The sequence below is a fragment of the Haliotis rubra genome, unplaced genomic scaffold (assembly GCF_003918875.1).
Source record: "Haliotis rubra isolate DU_JTF1 unplaced genomic scaffold, ASM391887v1 Scf121, whole genome shotgun sequence".
NCBI classification, from domain to species: Eukaryota; Metazoa; Mollusca; class Gastropoda; order Lepetellida; family Haliotidae; genus Haliotis; species Haliotis rubra.
The window spans coordinates 741,095-760,623 of NW_025765126.1; the positions used below are offsets into that span (position 1 = coordinate 741,095).

Below are 19,529 nucleotides of genomic sequence, written 5' to 3' on the forward strand. Positions count from 1 at the left end.
ACCCCCACCCCAATTAATGACATACAGGACCACCCACCCACCAGTAATGACATACAGGACCACCCACCCACCAGTAATGACATACAGGACCACCCACAGCAGTACTGACATACAGGACCACCCACCCACCAGTAATGACATACAGGACCGTCCACCAGTAATGACATACAGGAGCACCCACACCAGTATTGACATGCGGGACCACCCACCCAGTATTGACATACAGGACCACCCACCAGTATTGACATACAGGACTACCCACCCACCAGTAATGACATACAGGACCACCCACACCAATATTGACATACAGGACCACCCACCCACCAGTAATGACATACAGGACCACCCACACCAGTATTGACATACAGGACCACCCACCTACCAGTGTTGACATACAGGACCACCCACCCACCAGTAATGACATACAGGACCACCCACACCAGTATTGACATACAGGACCACCCACCCACCAGTAATGATATACAGGACCACCTACCCACCCACCAGTATTGACATACAGGACCACCCACCCACCAGTAATGACATACAGGACCACCCACCCACCAGTAATGACATACAGGACCACCCACACCAGTATTGACATACAGGACCCCCACCCCCAATTAATGACATACAGGACCACCCACCCACCAGTAATGACATACAGGACCACCCACCCACCAGTAATGACATACAGGACCACCCACAGCAGTACTGACATACAGGACCACCCACCCACCAGTAATGACATACAGGACCACCCACACCAGTATTGACATACAGGACTACCCACCCACCAGTAATGACATACATGACCACCCACACCAGTATTGACATACAGGACCACCCACCCACCAGTGCTGCCATACACGACCACCTCCGCACCAGCGTTGCAACATTGTGACCACCCACCCACCAGTGTTGACATACACAACCACCCACAAATGATGATGACATGTGACCACCCACCCTACAGCTTTCACATACACGACCACCCACCCACCAGTGATGACATACATCACTACCCACCAGAAGTCCAATAACCAGTTTTGAAGATCTCCAGATATCACTCTGGTACTTTTCAAATCCACCATCCTGCGGTAGGAAAAGAATATATGTATATGAACAGTTTCATCCCTGCGTTTTACCCACCACCAGTTAGAGAAAGCATAGCCTTTGTTACAGCAGAGAAGCAAGTATATTGGAGCATACATTGGCCTTCATACCTGTTGTAGAATTAAGACCTGTGCCCCCAAACAGTCCGCCTGAAGTCCCCAGTGTTGATGTTCCTAGTCCACTAGCAGCCCCACCTAGTGTACCAGTACTCAGTCCTACTACAGGAGGGGCACCTGTTGAGAAAAGGATAACATACTATTGGCCGAAGTTGCAGATTGAGTACATGGTGAAGATGACCATACATAGCATTCTGCAACAGAGTAGTATAGTACATATAAACTAGATAAAAACTGTTTCCAGTCTAGCAACCTAAAGAATTCAGCTACCTTTTCAGGTCCACGCTAAGCTTATCTTTTATGTGCGTGAATCAATCTTATCACTGAATATTCCAGATGGTCTATGTGAGCTTGTGGTTTAAAGCTGCACTCAGCAGTAGCCCAGCTACATAACCCACCTGTCTGAACCAGACAATCTGATGATTGATATTGTGAACAAAGGACCATAGGCTGACACACCATTATCCTTATCACCGAGTCTGACCACCAAGGAGTCCATTTAGTGAACCTGTTGTAGTGCTAAGGTGATTGTTACTCCAATGACCTAACTTAAGACTTACAACTGTTGTAATGCTACGATCCCTTTATAGAATGGTCACCTGTTGTGACTGACGCAGGTTGTTGGAGACAATTTCTAACCAGGAATTGCAAAATACTTACTGATACATCATACCTAAAAAATCTCCAAATTACTATTAGCCACTTGTTACGAGTGTAGTGTCTCTACTGAACGATAAACATCATGAAAAACTTCATACCAACTTAAAAACAGGACATGTTCATAGCAGACAGTGCACAGCTTAATGATACACTCTTACTAGTGTCTATGAAAATTGATAACCTCTGATTGTTCTTTCGTAGACTGCAATACTGTTAAAATGAACTATGGAAGTAATCATACTTGGGTTTTTTTGCTGCAAATTCATAACAAATACAGAAGATTTGGGGGAGCTGGAAGCTATAAATCATTAATGTCAAAATGCAAACAAATAGAGTACAGAAACTGTCTGACCTGCTGGTTGCTGTGATCTATTAAGGACAGAGGCCATGGCGGCAGCAGCAGCGTTGGTCATCCCTGTGAACGGCGTGGGACCAGCCGGGTCCAGTGTACGGGCAGGTGGAACGGTCACAGGAGCTTTCTGTTGTTTCTCAAAAATATTCTTGGTGTCTCCATGGAAGATCTTTCTATAGTTCAAGTAGTGCTCCTTTTGTGTCTGAAGAAACAAGTATCAGAAGATGAACTGAGATGCCAAGACCAAATACATGAGAAAAGTGTTTGTATTGTATGCAAAGCAGACATGACAGAGTATTTGAAGTGTCTAATGGTCTGTAACCTTGACCTTGACCTTGTAACAGGTCACCAAAAGATTAGTGTTCTTAAAAACCAAGCCTATGTATATTTGCAAAGTTTCTCTGGTCTGTGAGTAACGTTGCTTTGTTTGGTTGTTGCATAACATCAACCTCAGCAACGTTCCTGTAAATGACTGCGTGTTTGATCAAGTGACTGATATGTGAACAATGACCAATGATACCGATCACACGGTCCTGCGAGTCATCGGAAACAAACATAGAATGCCAAGGATGAAATCTAACCTTAACAGCCTCATTGACCTGATGAAGTTGAGCAGCGAGGGCAATGAAGGTTTCGTGCAGCTTCTTCATCAGAGCTATCAATTCTGCAGTAAAACAAATACATGTCATCTTCACAATGCTATGGACCTGAGTTACAAGATAGACAGTTAAACCCAATGACAATATTGGGGGCTATTTTATAATTTAATTCCAGGTGGAGTATAAAATATTACTGATGAATTGAAACTATGAAAATTACTGTTGGCAAAAACGCATTGATAATATGCAGTTAAAAAAAAACAGAACTCAGGACCACAAACAATCTACATCAGGGCACATTACAACAATGGACTAAGCATAACCACTCAATATTGTATAAAGGCATCATGATAAGCCCTGAGAGCCAGCGATATAATATATCCTGGATACCCTGGGAGAAAAGCCGTACTAGTTCAGTCTTGACGTGACAGACAGCAACAAACATACCAACAATAGATGTACATAAATGACAGAAGTATATCAACTAAACAGGTTGAGTATAGAGAGCGTGGAGGGTGAACGTACCAGCTGGAGAGTGTCTGGTGGGCTGGTGTAGGGCCGCCAGATGGTTCTCCAGAGTCTCAATCTGCTGTCGGTACGTGATCATTCTTCCTTCAAACTCTTCCACCAGCTGCTGGAAGTAGCTGCAACACAGGAAAGATGATGAGTCTTCAACTGTAGTTTGTTGTGATCCAGTAACACACTACATAAGGCTTTGGCATCATATAATAATGTAATCACAATCAATCACAGGGGGAATCTGTTGTGTTTTCCTGTACTGACATGGCAGATGCTCCTGTACAACACACTGACATGGTAGGTGCTCCTGTACAACACACTTACATGTCAGGTGCTCCTGTACAACACACTTACATGGCAGGTGCTCCTGTACAACACACTGACATGGCAGGTGCTCCTGTACAACACACTAACATGGCAGGTGCTCGTGTACAACACACTGACATGGCAGATGCTCCTGTACAACACACTTACATGGCAGATGCTCGTGTACAACACACATGGCAGGTGCTCGTGTACAACACACTTACATGGCAGGTGCTCGTGTACAACACACTTACATGGCAGGTGCTCTTGTACAACACACTTACATGGCAGGTGCTCGTGTACAACACATTTACATGGCAGGTGCTCTTGTACAAACACACTTACATGGTTGGTGCTGTGTTCTCATACTGGAGTCCTGGAGGGATGTCCTTGGTCCTCTGGGCCATCTCAGCATTCTTCAGCTCCTGGGTAACAAGGAGGATTGATTCAAGATGTAATACAGTTAGCTGTTAGCTGCTGTCAAGTTTTTCTGTGAACTATTAGTTGAAGCAACTGTAAACCATGAAACTTGGTGCTAACTGAGCTAGTTGCACACTCAGAGTGAGTGAGTTTGGTTTTACGCCGCTTTTAGCAATGTTCCAGCAATATCACGGCGAGGGACACCAGAAAGGGGCTTCACACATTGTACCCATGTGGGGAATCGAACCGCGAGTCTTGGCGGCGAACGAACATGTTAACCACTAGGCAACCCCACCGCACCGCACACTCAGAGGTGTGTGTGTGTGTGTGTGAGCACATCTTCTTGAGAAAGGGGTGTGGGTGTGGGTGTGGGTGTTGCACATTTCATTTAATAAACTATCAGGACATAGGAGGGAGGGAGGGAGGGAGAGAATGAGAGTGAGAGTGAGAATGAGAGCGAGAGTGAGACAGAGAGTGAGAGTGAGAGTGAGAGAGAGAGTGTGAGAGTGAGAGTGAGAGTGAGACACCTTCAGAGAATCACAGCCGATGTGAATCAGTACAGTTACCAAATATATTTTTCATTTCGTGTGGCAGACTAGATTCAATTCAGTCAGATGTAATGCACAATGTTTACATTTTTGCCTGATAAAATACTGTCGGCTGTCTTCGAACAAGATACATTACTCCAGTCAGATCGGAAACAGGTTCACCAGGAGAATTGGAAATTTTAATATAAATTTGGAAATTTTAATATAAATTGTATATTTATATACTTATCTCACGACTTGCACCTCTCTCTCCTGCTTCGGCTTTTAGTGGAATGACTGTAAACATTTTTCTATAGGCCTCCATTCGCCCGTGCACTCCATGCTGCTCTCCTTAATTAGCTTCCTAGTTCCTAATAAAGCTTGCAACATGCTCCACTAATTGCCCACGTGACTACCTTCTCATCTTGGAGCCAACGTTGTAATCTGAGTAGTGGGGAGGCCAGGCGGGCATCCATCGTGTGAGATAGGATAAGTATGTAAATATACAATTTATATTAAAATTTCCAAAGTTGCGACTTGCACACGACTTGCACTTATCCAACGGTTGGACGGCTGGCCGCAGATTACCCTTCTGTCTGGACAGTGCAAACAGCTGGTCTTGGAGCTGTGTGGACTGATGACAACTGTAGGAGGCCTGTTACAAATGCACGCAACTCCTATGCTTGTAGTGGGTTCTCCGGAACCCCTTGGCTTACTAAGCACAACGACTCTCAGGGAGATGGGTGCTCCCGAGCGATGTGGTGTTCGGCCGCAACCTTGTACAAGACAAGGGATGCAACTCAGTAAGTAAGCCTTGCCTCGCCACTATTTACAAGGTACCCCCGTAATTAAAGGCTTGCAACTAGAATCAGTCCAGCCCCTGCTTCAAGAAGGCCCCCCAGACACCGACTGAGGCGGGTGAAAGAGAAACACAACTCAGCATCTCCAAGGTTTAACGTTCAGTTCCAGGCAGCATCAAATTGACCCTCACTGCTTTGCCCAAGGTTAGTCAAAGGATGTGCCTGGCAACTTTGAAGGCAGAACGCAACGAAATCCACTGGAATTCGGGAGTGTCACACTTCACTGACGTAATTGCTCCATGGAGTAGAGGTCAGTAAGCGTGAATGTCGAACACCTCTGCATCGTCATACTAATCGTGCCTCAGATCCATAGGGCTACGCTAGGTGGCGGTATTCCAATGCCTTGGTATGGAGGCCAAGTGAAGAAGTTCTTAAACCCATATAATGAGAACAAAAGGTTGAGATCCAGTTCAACTTTTATTCAGTATAGACTAGGAAGTAGTAACGCGAATGCAGAACCGTCCCTCATCTGCGTTGTTGGGCCGATGTAAGCTGCTGAGCCAGTACAAGAGGTCCGAACTGGTGTAGCCCCTGGACATCCATGACAGACAGGTCTCGCAGGTAATGTGAAGAGAAGACTGTATCAGAACGCCAGAAGCAACCTTCCATGATAGCGGTCAAGGAGCAGTTGCTATGGAGGGCCATCATCGAGGCTAGTGCACGAGTCTCATGAGGATTGGAAGTGGCTGGAAGAGGCAACCCTGCAAAGGTGTAGGCTCACAGGATCATGGCACGCATCCAGAAGGCCAATGTGGTCCGGGAAACCTCAGTTTTGAAGCGGTCGACAAGGGTATGAAGAGGCGCTTCCGTAGCTGTCGACGATCCTTGGAGGCAGCAAGGTAATCGTGTAGAGCCCTAACAGGGCAGAGTGTCAAATCAAATCATTATCATCAGGCCCAAGAATGGTGGACAACGGGGGAATGTTAACATCCGGTCCGGTTGCCTTGGCAGTTGGTGTTTCGCAATGAAGTCCCAGCGGAGACCCAGGAAAGCCTTGTCATGCTTCTTCCGCTCGAACTGCACCCGATCAAGAGCATGCAGTTCAGATATATGAGCAGCGGTAGCCAAAGCTACCAGGAAGAATGTCTTGAATGTCACTTGTTCGAAGTCCTTGTCTTCTAAAGGTTCATAGTCTGTAGAAATCATATGACGAAGGACGACGAACAGATCCCAGGCCAGAGGTCTGAACTTCCTGGACTGGTCAGAGAGTCTATAGGAGCGTAGTAGACTGTGCAACTCAGGAACAGTGCAAATCTTCGAGTCTGTGGTGGTAGCCAAAACTGAGTTGATGGCAGCTAAGTAGGTAGCTAACATAGTACCATTGAGTTTCTTAGTAGTGCGGAGATGCTGGAGAAACTCAGCAACGACCTGAGCCGAGGTGAAAGTGGGAGATGCAATTCCTCTAACCTTGCAATAGTCTTCAAACTTCTTCCACTTGTTGAAGTACGATGTGCTAAAGTGATAGCTGTGGCTACTCGGCGAGAGTAGCCCTTAGCTATGAAAGACCTCTGAAGATGCGCCAAATGTGTAGATTGAGGGTCTGAGGTGACCCGTGGCGCAGTTCCGAGTGAGAGTGAAGAAGTAGGTCGTCCTGGTTGGGAAGCGGTACTGGGTTTGGCTCTGCCAGGCTTCTTAGGTTGACAAACCAACTTCTCGCTGGCCAGAAGGGTGCGACCAAAAGCAGTGGTATGCTGCTAGCGGCCAATAGTTTCTGTATTACTTTTGGTAGCAGAGCTGGAGGGGGAAACGCGTAGGCATTGAGACCCTCCCATGATATTGCCAACGCGTCAAGATCCCACACCAAGGAGTCTGTGATTGGTGATACGAACGTGTGGCAAACAGATCTATTTGAGGCCGTGATAACGGGTAGATAATCGACTGAAAGATCTGGAGCAGTAACTTCCACTCTGTCGGGGATGGTCAGTTGGATCGGGACAAGGCATCGCCGATCACATTTTTTACTCGAGAATGTGTCTGGCTCTGGCTACGATGTTGAGTGAGTCGATGAGATGGAAGAACCTGATCGCCCATTGTAGCCGATTCGCCGAGCCTGTCGAGCCTAGATGAGTTATGTACCAAACCACTGTCAAATTGTCTGATTGGATCAACAGACTGGTTGATTGAAGCCCAATGTGAGATGGCTTGAATTATCGCCTTGAATTCCAGCTCGTTTATATGAAGTACCCGTTCGTCTGATGACCACAGCCCGGACACTTGGTGGTCGGGAAGTGAGCTCCCCAACACATGAGGGATGCATCGACAAATAGGTGATGAGTCTGTCCAAAGGGCATCATAGAAACTCTGGCGCAAACATTTCGTTCGTCGAGCCACTATTGAAGGACTGGACAAAGCGGTTCTGGAAGGCAAATTAGTTCCTTGGGGTTGTCGGCCTGAAGGTACGGGCGTAGAAATTGCTGTATCGGCCGAAGTTGGAGCTGAGCCTCTGTACGTTAAGGCTTGAGCTGACGTCAGAAGGCCCAGTAGCTCCTGCCACTGCCGTAAGGTTCTGCCTGAGACAGTCCTGGAGGAATGCATTGCTGAATCTTTATCCACCTGTCGTGAGGTACGAACATCATCCCCTGACGAGTGTCGAACAGTGCTCCGATGAATTGGAGTTTCTGAGTCGGTATTAGTTGCGATTTCGCAATGTTCAACAGCCACCCTAACTGTCTGAGCAGCGTGGTGGTGAACTGTAGCTGGCGAAGCAATACGATTGGATCCTGTTGAGCCTGGATGCAATCGTCTATGTAGCTTTTGAAGGTGATCCCTTGAAAGTGGAGGAAGCTCGTTATGGGCTTGGTAATTCGGGTAAAAAGCCACGGGGCCCCCGGAAATTCCAAATGGTAGGACTTTCCATTGGTAGTGATTCCCGTTGAACACGAAGCAAAGGTACTTCCGGTGATCTGGATGTATTGGAACGTGAAGATAAGCATCCTGAAGATCTAGGCTGATGAGGAAGTCTCCCTTCTTCAGGATGGTGTGTAAAAGGTTGATCGACACCATCCTGAAGTGAGGCGGTGGAAGCAGGAATCGGGCATTGAACAACTTCATATTGAAGATGAGCCGGAGTTTGTTGGAATTTTTCTTTTGAACCAAGAAGATGGGGGAGTAGAATCCTGGAGTGACGCGCGATGGACCTAGGAGCTCTATCGCGAGTTTGTCTAATAGCGTACCTATTGTGGATCGCAGAGTCTGAAGCTGGTCCACAGGATATGAGCGATGAGCCGGATGCGACGTCAGAGGTGGACTGCCAATAACGGGTAGCTGATAGCCGTGAAGTAGCAGGTTGGTGACGTACGGATCTTTGAGGATAGTCCAATTCGGGGCGAAGATCTGCAATCTCCCGCCTACCGGAGTGTTGTAAATCGGAACGACTGGGGCCAAGGGGGGGGCAACCACGGCCAGATCTGTTTCCTCTGACACAGCCTTGAGTGGATGTGCCACGAAAAAGATTTCGTAAATCCCCTCCGTGATCTGGATCGATTAGGTGATCTGGATCGGTCCGATTATCTACTTTGATGTTGTGATCTGGATCTCTCCAGTGATCTGTTTTTGAAGTTGTGATCTGGACCCGTTTTGTGATCTGGATCGGCTAGGCTGTAACTTGATACGCTTGGCGGGAGTGCGATCAGATTCTGTTGATTTCCTGTCCCTATATCGATGCTCGGGGAGCAAACCACGAAGGTAGGCCTTTAAATCCTCATTTTTAGTGAATTACACTTGCCACATCGTTTGTTCCAGTTACATTGTCCAATACAGTCACTGCAAGACGAGTGAGGGTCGAGGGACGAATAGTTCGTCTTGCATTGAGCACAAACTTTCCTTTTCCTTGACTGATTATCAGTTTTCCCCATGATGATAGGGTGAAATAATGTCCCTAATATACAGCTCGTCCACACAGTCGTGCGACAAGAAAGAGAATGATCATTCAAGGTAGTCACGTGGGCAATTAGTGGAGCATGCTGCAAGCTATATTAGGAACTAGGAAGCTAATTAAGGAGAGCAGCATGGAGTATATGGGCGAATGGACAAGGAGGCCTATGGAAAAAAGTTTACAGTCGTTCCACTAAAAGTTGAAGCAAGAGAGAGAGGTGCAAGTCGTGAGATAGGATAAGTTTAAAAATCTGTGAATTCTGGGAGTTTTGATACTGAGAAAAAAAACAATTCAGTTCACCACATCAGTAGCTATTTGATTTTAAAAACACCCAACACTGTATTTTCAAATCCTGTTTCTCAAAGATCTAAGCAAACAGTGAGATTTTTTTTTTATCAAGCAAAGACATTAAGGTTTAAATAATTCTTTAACAATTTCCTGCAATATCACTAGTTGGGACACAGGAAACCACATCAGGAACTGAACCAGGGTTCATTGGGTAACAAGCAAACACCAGTCTACTTCACTATCCATATCATTCAGAGTGTCTCTTACGTGTGCCATTTCTTTCTTGAGTTTGTCCACAGCACAGGCATTTCTCTGGAGCCCATTGGAGACGACAGAGAGCAACTGCTTGAGTGCAGCAACATCCTCCTGCACCTTAAGCATGGGCTTGGTGGACATACGTGCAATGTCCTCCCGTACTGTCTTCTCATCCTTCACATACTTCCTGAAACACAAGCACACAGCACTGGGACATGTGACCAACACATAGATTCCTACAAACACTTCCTGAAACACAAGCACACAGCACTGGGACATGTGACCAACACATAGATTCCTACACATACTTCCTGAAACACAAGCACACAGCACTGGGACATGTGCATACTTCCTGAAACACAAGCACACAGCACTGGGACATGTGACCAACACATAAATTCCTACACATACTTCCTGAAACACAAGCACACAGCACTGGGACATGTGACCAACACATAGATTCCTACACACACTTCCTGAAACACAAGCACACAGCACTGGGACATGTGACCAACACATAGATTCCTACACATACTTCCTGAAACACAAGCACACAGCACTGGGACATGTGACCAACACATAGATTCCTACACATACTTCCTGAAACACAAGCACACAGCACTGGGACATGTGACCAACACATAGATTCCTACACACACTTCCTGAAACACAAGCACACAGCACTGGGACATGTGACCAACACATAGATTCCTACACACACTTCCTGAAACACAAGCACACAGCACTGGGACATGTGACCAACACATAGATTCCTACACACACTTCCTGAAACACAAGCACACAGCACTGGGACATGTGACCAACACATAGATTCCTACACACACTTCCTGAAACACAAGCACACAGCACTTGGGACATGTGACCAACACATAGATTCCTACACACACTTCCTGAAACACAAGCACACAGCACTGGGACATGTGACCAACACATAGATTCCTACACACACTTCCTGAAACACAAGCACACAGCACTGGGACATGTGACCAACACATAGATTCCTACACACACTTCCTGAAACACAAGCACACAGCACTGGGACATGTGACCAACACATAGATTCCTACACATACTTCCTGAAACACAAGCACACAGCACTGGGACATGTGACCAACACATAGATTCCTACACATACTTCCTGAAACACAAGCACACAGCACTGGGACATGTGACCAACACATAGATTCCTACACACACTTCCTGAAACACAAGCACACAGCACTGGGACATGTGACCAACACATAGATTCCTACACACACTTCCTGAAACACAAGCACACAGCACTGGGACATGTGACCAACACACTTCCAGAAACACAAGCACACAGCACTGGGACATGTGCATACTTCCTGAAACACAAGCACACAGCACTGGGACATGTGACCAACACATAGATTCCTACACATACTTCCTGAAACACAAGCACACAGCACTGGGACATGTGACCAACACATACTTCCTGAAACACAAGCACACAGCACTGGGACATGTGACCAACACATAGATTCCTACACACACTTCCTGAAACACAAGCACACAGCACTGGGACATGTGACCAACACATAGATTCCTACACACACTTCCTGAAACACAAGCACACAGCACTGGGACATGTGACCAACACATAGATTCCTACACACACTTCCTGAAACACAAGCACACAGCACTGGGACATGTGACCAACACATAGATTCCTACACATACTTCCTGAAACACAAGCACACAGCACTGGGACATGTGACCAACACATAGATTCCTACACACACTTCCTGAAACACAAGCACACAGCACTGGGACATGTGACCAACACATAGATTCCTACACATACTTCCTGAAACACAAGCACACAGCACTGGGACATGTGACCAACACATAGATTCCTACACACACTTCCTGAAACACAAGCACACAGCACTGGGACATGTGACCAACACATAGATTCCTACACACACTTCCTGAAACACAAGCACACAGCACTGGGACATGTGACCAACACATAGATTCCTACACACACTTCCTGAAACTAAAGCACACAGCACTGGGACATGTGACCAACACATAAATTCCTACACATACTTCCTGAAACACAAGCACACAGCACTGGGACATGTGACCAACACATAGATTCCTACACACACTTCCTGAAACACAAGCACACAGCACTGGGACATGTGACAACACATAGATTCCTACACACACTTCCTGAAACACAAGCACACAGCACTGGGACATGTGACCAACACATAGATTCCTACACAAACTTCCTGAAACAGACACTGATCATGTTCATGCACCATTTTGTTTCCAACAAGTGAGAAAATATTCCAGGCCACACTGTGCAATATCACAGTGACATGAGATGTCATGCAGTGACTGAAAGCATGAACTTTAATAACATGACACACTGACCATCTGATCAGTCACCTCTTATTATAAACATTACTTACTGGTGACAGATCCAGGGATGAGAATGGGTATGAGTCAAAAAAGAGGAAAATGAGCCGGGGTCTTAGGTTTAAACGATGCACAGGAATGACCCCAGTGCAATCAAATACCAGAAGTCCTTCTCTTATCACTCAGTTATAAAGGACAGTTTTGACAGTGTCACTAGTGATTGTTGTACAGCAGGCTGTCTTAAAAACAGAACATCATGAACTGCATTGTACAGAACATACAATAATTGCTTTACTTACTGGAACACAGTGACAGTTTCCACTAGCATTGCTGGCATTTGGGTCTCTTTCACTGCCTTGCCATCACTGAAATTAAAACATGGACATGGATTAGCACAGCACTGTTGATGAACCTAGATCACTGCTCATTCAGTTTATTATCTATGGGTGCACTGAACAGTAACTAGCTGATTGTAGGGAGATGGACGGAATAGATGACTGCGAGTCCTAGTGTAGATACACTGAGATCACGCCAAAACTCCCCATGTTTTACTCCATGTGTCCATGTCAAAAGCAGACTATCGACTGACCAATGATACACACCACTATGACCAACCACTGGCACACTATGACCCACCATTGTCACACTATGACCCACCACTGTCACTCTATGACCCACCATTGTCACACTATGACCCACCACTGTCACACTATGACCCACCACTGTCACACTATGACCCACCATTGTCCACTACCCACCATTGCACACTACCCACTGTCACACTATGACCCACCACTGTCACCATTGGCACACTATGACCCACACTACACCCACTACTGGCACACTATGACCCACTACTGGCACACTATGACCCACCACTGGCACACTATGACCCACCACTGGCACACTCTATGACCACTGGCACACTATGACCCACCACTGGCACACTATGACCCACCATTGACACACTGGCACACTATGACCCACCACTGTCACACTATGATCCACCCACCACTGGCACACTATGACCCACCACTGGCACACTATGACCCATGACCACCACTGGCACACTATGACCCACCACTTGCACACTATGACCCACCATGACACTATGACCCACCATTGTCACACTATGACCACCACCATGACCCACCATTGTCACACTATGACCCACCACTTGTCACACTATGACCCACCATTGGCACACTATGACCCACCACTGTCACACTATGACCCACCACCAGGCACACTATGACCACTATGACCCACCACTGGCACACTATGATCCCACCATTGTCACACTATGACCCACCATTGTCACACTATGACCCACCACTGTCACACTATGATTTGTCCACCATTGTCACCCACTATGACCCACCACTGGCATATGATCACCATTGTCACTATGACCCACCATTGTCACACTATGACCCACCACTGTCACACTATGACCCACCACTGTCACACTATGACCCACCACTGTCACACTATGATCCACTACTGGCACCCACCATATGATCCACCACTGTCACACTATGACCCACCCACCATTGTCACACACTATGACTGGCACACAACTTTGACCCACTGGCACACTATGACCCACCACTGTCACACCATTATGACCCACCATTGGCACACTATGACCCACCACTGGCACACTATGATCCACCACTGTCACACTATGACCCACCATTGTCACTACTGGCACAATGACCCACCACCATTGGCACACTATGATCCACTACTGGCACACTATGACCCACCACTGGCACACTATCCCACCACTGTCACACTATGATCCACCACTGTCACACTATGATCCACCACCATTGTCACACTATGACCCACCATTGTCTATGACACACCACTGGCACACTATGATCCACTACTGGCACACTATGATCCACTACTGGCACACTATGATCCACCACTGTCACACTATGATCCACCACTGTCACACTATGATCCACCACTGTCACACTATGACCATTGATCACCACTGGCACACTATGATCCACCATTGTCACTATGACACACTATGATCCACTACTGGCACACTACCACTACTGGCACACTGATCCACCACTGTTGCACACTATGATCCACTACTGGCACACTGATCCACCACTGACACACTATGATCCACCACTGGCACACTATGACCCATTACAGGCACACTATGACCAACTACTGGCACACTATGACCCACCACTGGCACACTATTACACACAATTGGCACATAATGACCCACCATCAACAAGTCATTTAGACACACCACCTGCTGATCTTGCTCACCTGGTTTTCCCGGCTGTGCCACTCGTTCCTGTAACACACCATGAAAACATTGTAACACACAGCAACAAAGTTGATAAGATGAAGAGACATGTAGAAAAAAGCACAGAAAGTAGCGATGTGACAAAAACACAGAATCATATGAAATAGAACATCCTTTAAAACATTTGGTCTGATACAGAAAAAACATACACTTTGTTAATATCAAAACAGGGAGATGACAATACTATACACCATATAATAAACAAATACTGGATGTTTGGTATGCGAAGGAAACTTTTGAAGGGTAGCCCAACTGTAACTCAGTAGCTTCAGTCAATTAACAAACCAGGGTTTCAGAACCTCTTATGTTCACCATGTTCACAGTATTTTATTGTATCAATAAATGACATGTGAATATGTTGCTTATATCATGGCAGATTACTCATAACACTGTGATGTGCCAAAAGTTTGGCGAACCATTACACCTCAGTTTCAACTTGCCTTCAGTGACTGTTACAAGTAAGACATCCATCAATAAGGCGTCCATCAATAATTTGATCAAAAACATACACATGCTTGTCCTGGTTAATGGTACAGACATTACTGGCAGCCTTCAACTTACCTCCAGATGCAGTTGATGTTTTGGGATCAACACCTCCAAGGCCAACCGTTGCTGTTGTTGTAGTTGCAGCAGAGAAGATGCTGGCCGGAGCTGCAGTGGCAGCTGCAGCAGTGGGCCCGAACAAGCCCAGACCAGAGCTGGCTGTTGTAGTCGTGGTCAGTCCCCCTACAAACACAGCATCATTTTTGACGGTCAGTTATCAACATACTCCATGCTGCAGAGGTGCTCAGATCCATGGTAGATAGAGATCTATGAACAGTTTAGTTGTAAGTGTGTGTGTTTGGTGTTGAACGGTGAACAGTGCACTCTGTAATATTCAAACAACATGACAGCAACATGTAAATAATCAAGTCTGGATCGGACAATCTAGTGACAGATATCATGTACATTGATCTTTGCTACAAAGCCAGTGGAGTAGAAACAGAAGTCAGAAGCCAGTCAGTAGATGTTTCAATTTAAGTGTAACTCACCACCACCAAACTTTTGACTTGTATTAAATGGAGCAGCATCCACAGCAAGGGCCCCAACTGGCTTCCCTTAACCAGAAACAGGGGTTTATACTGTGCCTTTTGGACTTTTTAACTTAACCAGAAACAGGGGTTTATACTGTGCCTTTTGGACTGTTTTACTTAACCAGGAAAAAGGGGTTATACTGTGCCTTTTGGAACATTTACTTAACCAGAAAATAGGGTTTATTCTGTGCCTTTTGGAATCAGAAGCAGGTGTTTATACTGTGCCTTTTGGAATATTCTACTCAACCAGAAACAGGGGTGTATGTTTATACTGTGCCTTTTGCAATCTTAACATAACCACAAAAAAGGGTTAATGTTGTGCTTTTTGGAATTTATAAGTCAAATAGAAACAGGGGTTTATACTGTGCCTTTTGGAATCTTTTACTTAAGAGTGAGTGAGTGAGTTTAGTTTTATGCTGCACTCCGCAATATTCCAGATATATGGCACATTTTTACTTAAGAAATAGGGATTAGATTCCAAAAGACACAGCATAAACATCTGTTTCTTAGGTTAAGTCTCATTTACTTGAGAAACAGGGGTTTATACTGTGCCTTTTGAAATCTTTACTTAACCAGAAACAGGAGTTTACATTGTATGTATCCTTTACTTAACAGAAACACAGCTTTAAACTATTTCTATTGGAAATATTTTACTGCATCAGACACCTCCTTGTCACCCCTTCATACTGATCATATATACTAGTACCTTGGTTCAAGAATCATGGAAATGTAAATGATCTAATACATTTGATACTTTGTACCACCATCAGTGGAACCTCACGCCAATAACAACAGTGTAATCATTGTGCAACCTGAATTTGCATGATATGAGAAACAGAGAAAATGTAAATACATCTAAATAGCTGATTTGATAACTTTTTGGAAACACTCTTCTGTACAATAATTTCTGTATAGTAACAGTTTAGCTTCACTGTGAAGAAGATAAATCATCACACTATAGTGTAAGCCGCAGTACTTCAATTTGACACATGGCATTAATTACTAGTCAAGAGAATGTAGGCCAGTGTTTCAACCATCTCCTGTTCAAATCTGTGAGATATGATAGCAGAGACAGTGACTACATCAAGTGACAAGTGTGCATACCTAGAGTTGGTGCCACACCGGTTGGTTTGCCAAAATTGAAGCCGCCAGCAGAAGCTGCCCCAATACCAGTAGCTAGGCCGAGACCAGTAGCTGGAGCTGTGACAGTAGTTGTTGCTGCAGCTGTTGTTGTTGCCCCAAGGCCAAAGCTGAATCCACCTGGAGCACTTGTGCCTGCTGAAATATTGCAAGCACTTATGTTCACTGAACGCTGAAACGATTCAACCACATGCTCTGATAAAACAACACAAAACACATGCTCTTCACTGGAACTATTGAACCACGCGGGCCCTGTGACAAAACAATACAACACATGTTCTCTGTTGACGGAACACAACTGCATGCACTCAGCTGAAATAATTCAATCACACAAGCTCTTCTTTGAAACAATTTCGACTAAACACGCTCTTCACTGAAACTATTGAATGACACATGCTCCCTGATGACAGAACACAGTAACACACTCACTGCAGAAACAATTCAACCATACATGCTCGTCACAGAATCTATTCTCTGTTGAAACAGTAACACACATGTTCTCTGCTGAAAGAATACACCCACAAAATAGTGACAAACACAGCAAGCTGTCAGACTGGGCAAAGGGGAGGTAAGACATGTCTATGAGAAAGAATAATGATAGGCCTACCTCCTCCCAAAGCAGGAACAGTTGCCGTTGTTGTTGCTGTTGCCCCAGGAACAGTAAGGGAGAAGCCTCCGGATGCCCCTAGTGATGGGGCAGAGGTGGTAGCAGTTGTACCCCCCAGTGTCCCTGGGAAACCCACAGTCCCACCGAGTGAAAACCCACTCCCAGTGGCCTGGGTGGTAGTTCCGAGTGTGACTCCTGTTGCTGTGGTCCGGGCAGCAGTGGCTCGGAAGCCAAAGCCAGATGCTGTAGGTTGTCCAAATGATATTCCAGTTACCGCTGCAAGTAGAGAGAGAATATCACATGGCATCTGACATATATTTTTCAAATGGTATATATTACATGATTTATCATTCCAAATTTCAAACTGTTAAACATTAAAGACATGTTAATTTAGCCTTTTTAATTAGTCTGGAACACTATGAAATCATGAATTACTTACCAGTAGTTGTTGTTGCAGGGTTGGCACCAAAGTTAAATCTGAAAAAGAGCAAATCTCATAATTCTTGTGCAACATACATCTATTTGTAGAGGTTTTCTATGGAAACACAAGGCCTTAATAACAACCAGAACACTGCAGGTACAGAAGCTTGCCTCATATTCAGAGATATGCAATCTAAGGACTGAGGGCATGCCAAACTAGTTATTAGGTCTAAAATACATGATATACAATAATCAAAGTCAGTCTGCTTCCTGTAATCTAATAGCCAATTATCTGTTACAATTTCCTAAACTTAGTTTTGTCGAATGATTACCTGTAGGTGTTCATTCAACAGTCTTTGATACATGATTTTTTCCAACACTTGCTATCAATGACAAATCTGAGGGAATTGATTTCAGGTTCAGTATCCTGTGTAAGATCACATGGGCAACTGAGATTTTGGACATCACAAGTTATGAAAACGTAATTTCATTATTGGTTACAGTTTTGTCTCTTCGTGACTTTTTGTGATTGTATAAAAAGTCAATACAATTATCTGTTATTCCAAATTTTGTCAGAAATTTTTAGATAACCCTGCCCCTGCTTACACTGACTCTCTGAAGGCAGAGAGGTTCTGAATCTGACTTATTACTCTGTAGGTCCTTAATGTAGCAGTGCGTACAGAGGGTACACGTTTTTTCACTTTGTCAGCTGGCTTGGCAATCGTGATCAAGGTGAGGCTCATTTAATTTTATTTGAAGAATATGTATAGTTTGAAACCCAAGAATTCCCATACAACCAAAGTTTACATACCAAAAGAGTTCTTGGAACAGTTATTTTGAATAAAATATGAAGTTTTACTTCCAAACAATACCACTGGCTTTTGGAAACATGTAACCTCTTCAGTAAGACTTCCGCCCGTATCCCCCCTATATATTTAACGATGAGGAAAAAGTTCTTTGAGTGGCATTTTAATTTTAGAAGTCTTTCAGTATGTTCAGATACAATTAAAGAAACATGTTAAAACTCATCCTTATCAGATGAGGAATATAAATTTAGGTGATATGATTTTACTATAATGAAATTTAAGGGGGGATACGGGCGGAAGTCTTTCCCGATACACGGTAAAATGATACACGTGTATGTTATTGTTTCTGATTTGTTAATTTCCCCAAGAAACTGAAAGTGAAACATCACATCAATATTTGTAGTTAAGGCTTTTATTGATTTCACATGTTACTCAGTACAAGACAGGGCAGGATTTTAAATGTGGCATGTTTTTTTAGCTAGTGTACAACTTCAAAGAATAAGGGAACAAGAAAAAAGCCTATGGTACAGTAACATTAACAACACGTTCTCGTTGTGATCGAAAACTGAACGATTTATGATGTCGAAATAAAATCATTGATAGAATGATATTTTTGAAACATGTATAAACATATGGTTATCCAGTGTGTGTTAATCAACTGCATTCGCTTAAAGTCAAACATTATCTTTATTTACCCTCCTGTAGCCGAACCAGTTTGACCAGCACCAAACGCGTATCCAGTCGCCATTTTGGCGCTTTAAAAGGTGAAGGACGTTCACGACTGCTGAGCAATAATGAATTAATGAATGCAATATATTTTTGTTTTGACATTAAA

The 19,529-nt window shown here is 44.7% G+C and overlaps 1 protein-coding gene across 5 annotated transcripts; it reads right to left on the bottom strand.

Annotated features, from left to right (window-relative positions):
- Positions 1 to 1,037: 1,037 nt before the first annotated feature.
- On the bottom strand, positions 1,038 to 19,467 carry LOC124264989 (nucleoporin p58/p45-like). 5 transcript variants are annotated; one of them, XM_046699796.1, is made up of 14 exons: positions 19,390 to 19,467; positions 17,908 to 17,945; positions 17,469 to 17,744; positions 16,826 to 16,999; positions 15,683 to 15,736; positions 15,210 to 15,374; positions 14,609 to 14,636; positions 12,607 to 12,672; positions 9,905 to 10,079; positions 4,014 to 4,093; positions 3,369 to 3,487; positions 2,826 to 2,908; positions 2,245 to 2,446; positions 1,038 to 1,349 (listed from the first exon to the last, which is right to left on the bottom strand). In XM_046699796.1, the coding sequence occupies exons 1-14, from the start codon at positions 19,440 to 19,442 to the stop codon at positions 1,180 to 1,182; spliced, it is 1,683 nt and encodes a 560-aa protein (XP_046555752.1). In that variant the 5' UTR covers positions 19,443 to 19,467; the 3' UTR covers positions 1,038 to 1,179. The 5 variants fall into 5 exon arrangements, with proteins under 5 accessions (XP_046555752.1, XP_046555743.1, XP_046555727.1 ...); XM_046699787.1 differs by having other exon boundaries at positions 15,680 to 15,736; XM_046699771.1 differs by having other exon boundaries at positions 15,680 to 15,745.
- Between the last annotated feature and the right edge of the window lie 62 nt (positions 19,468 to 19,529).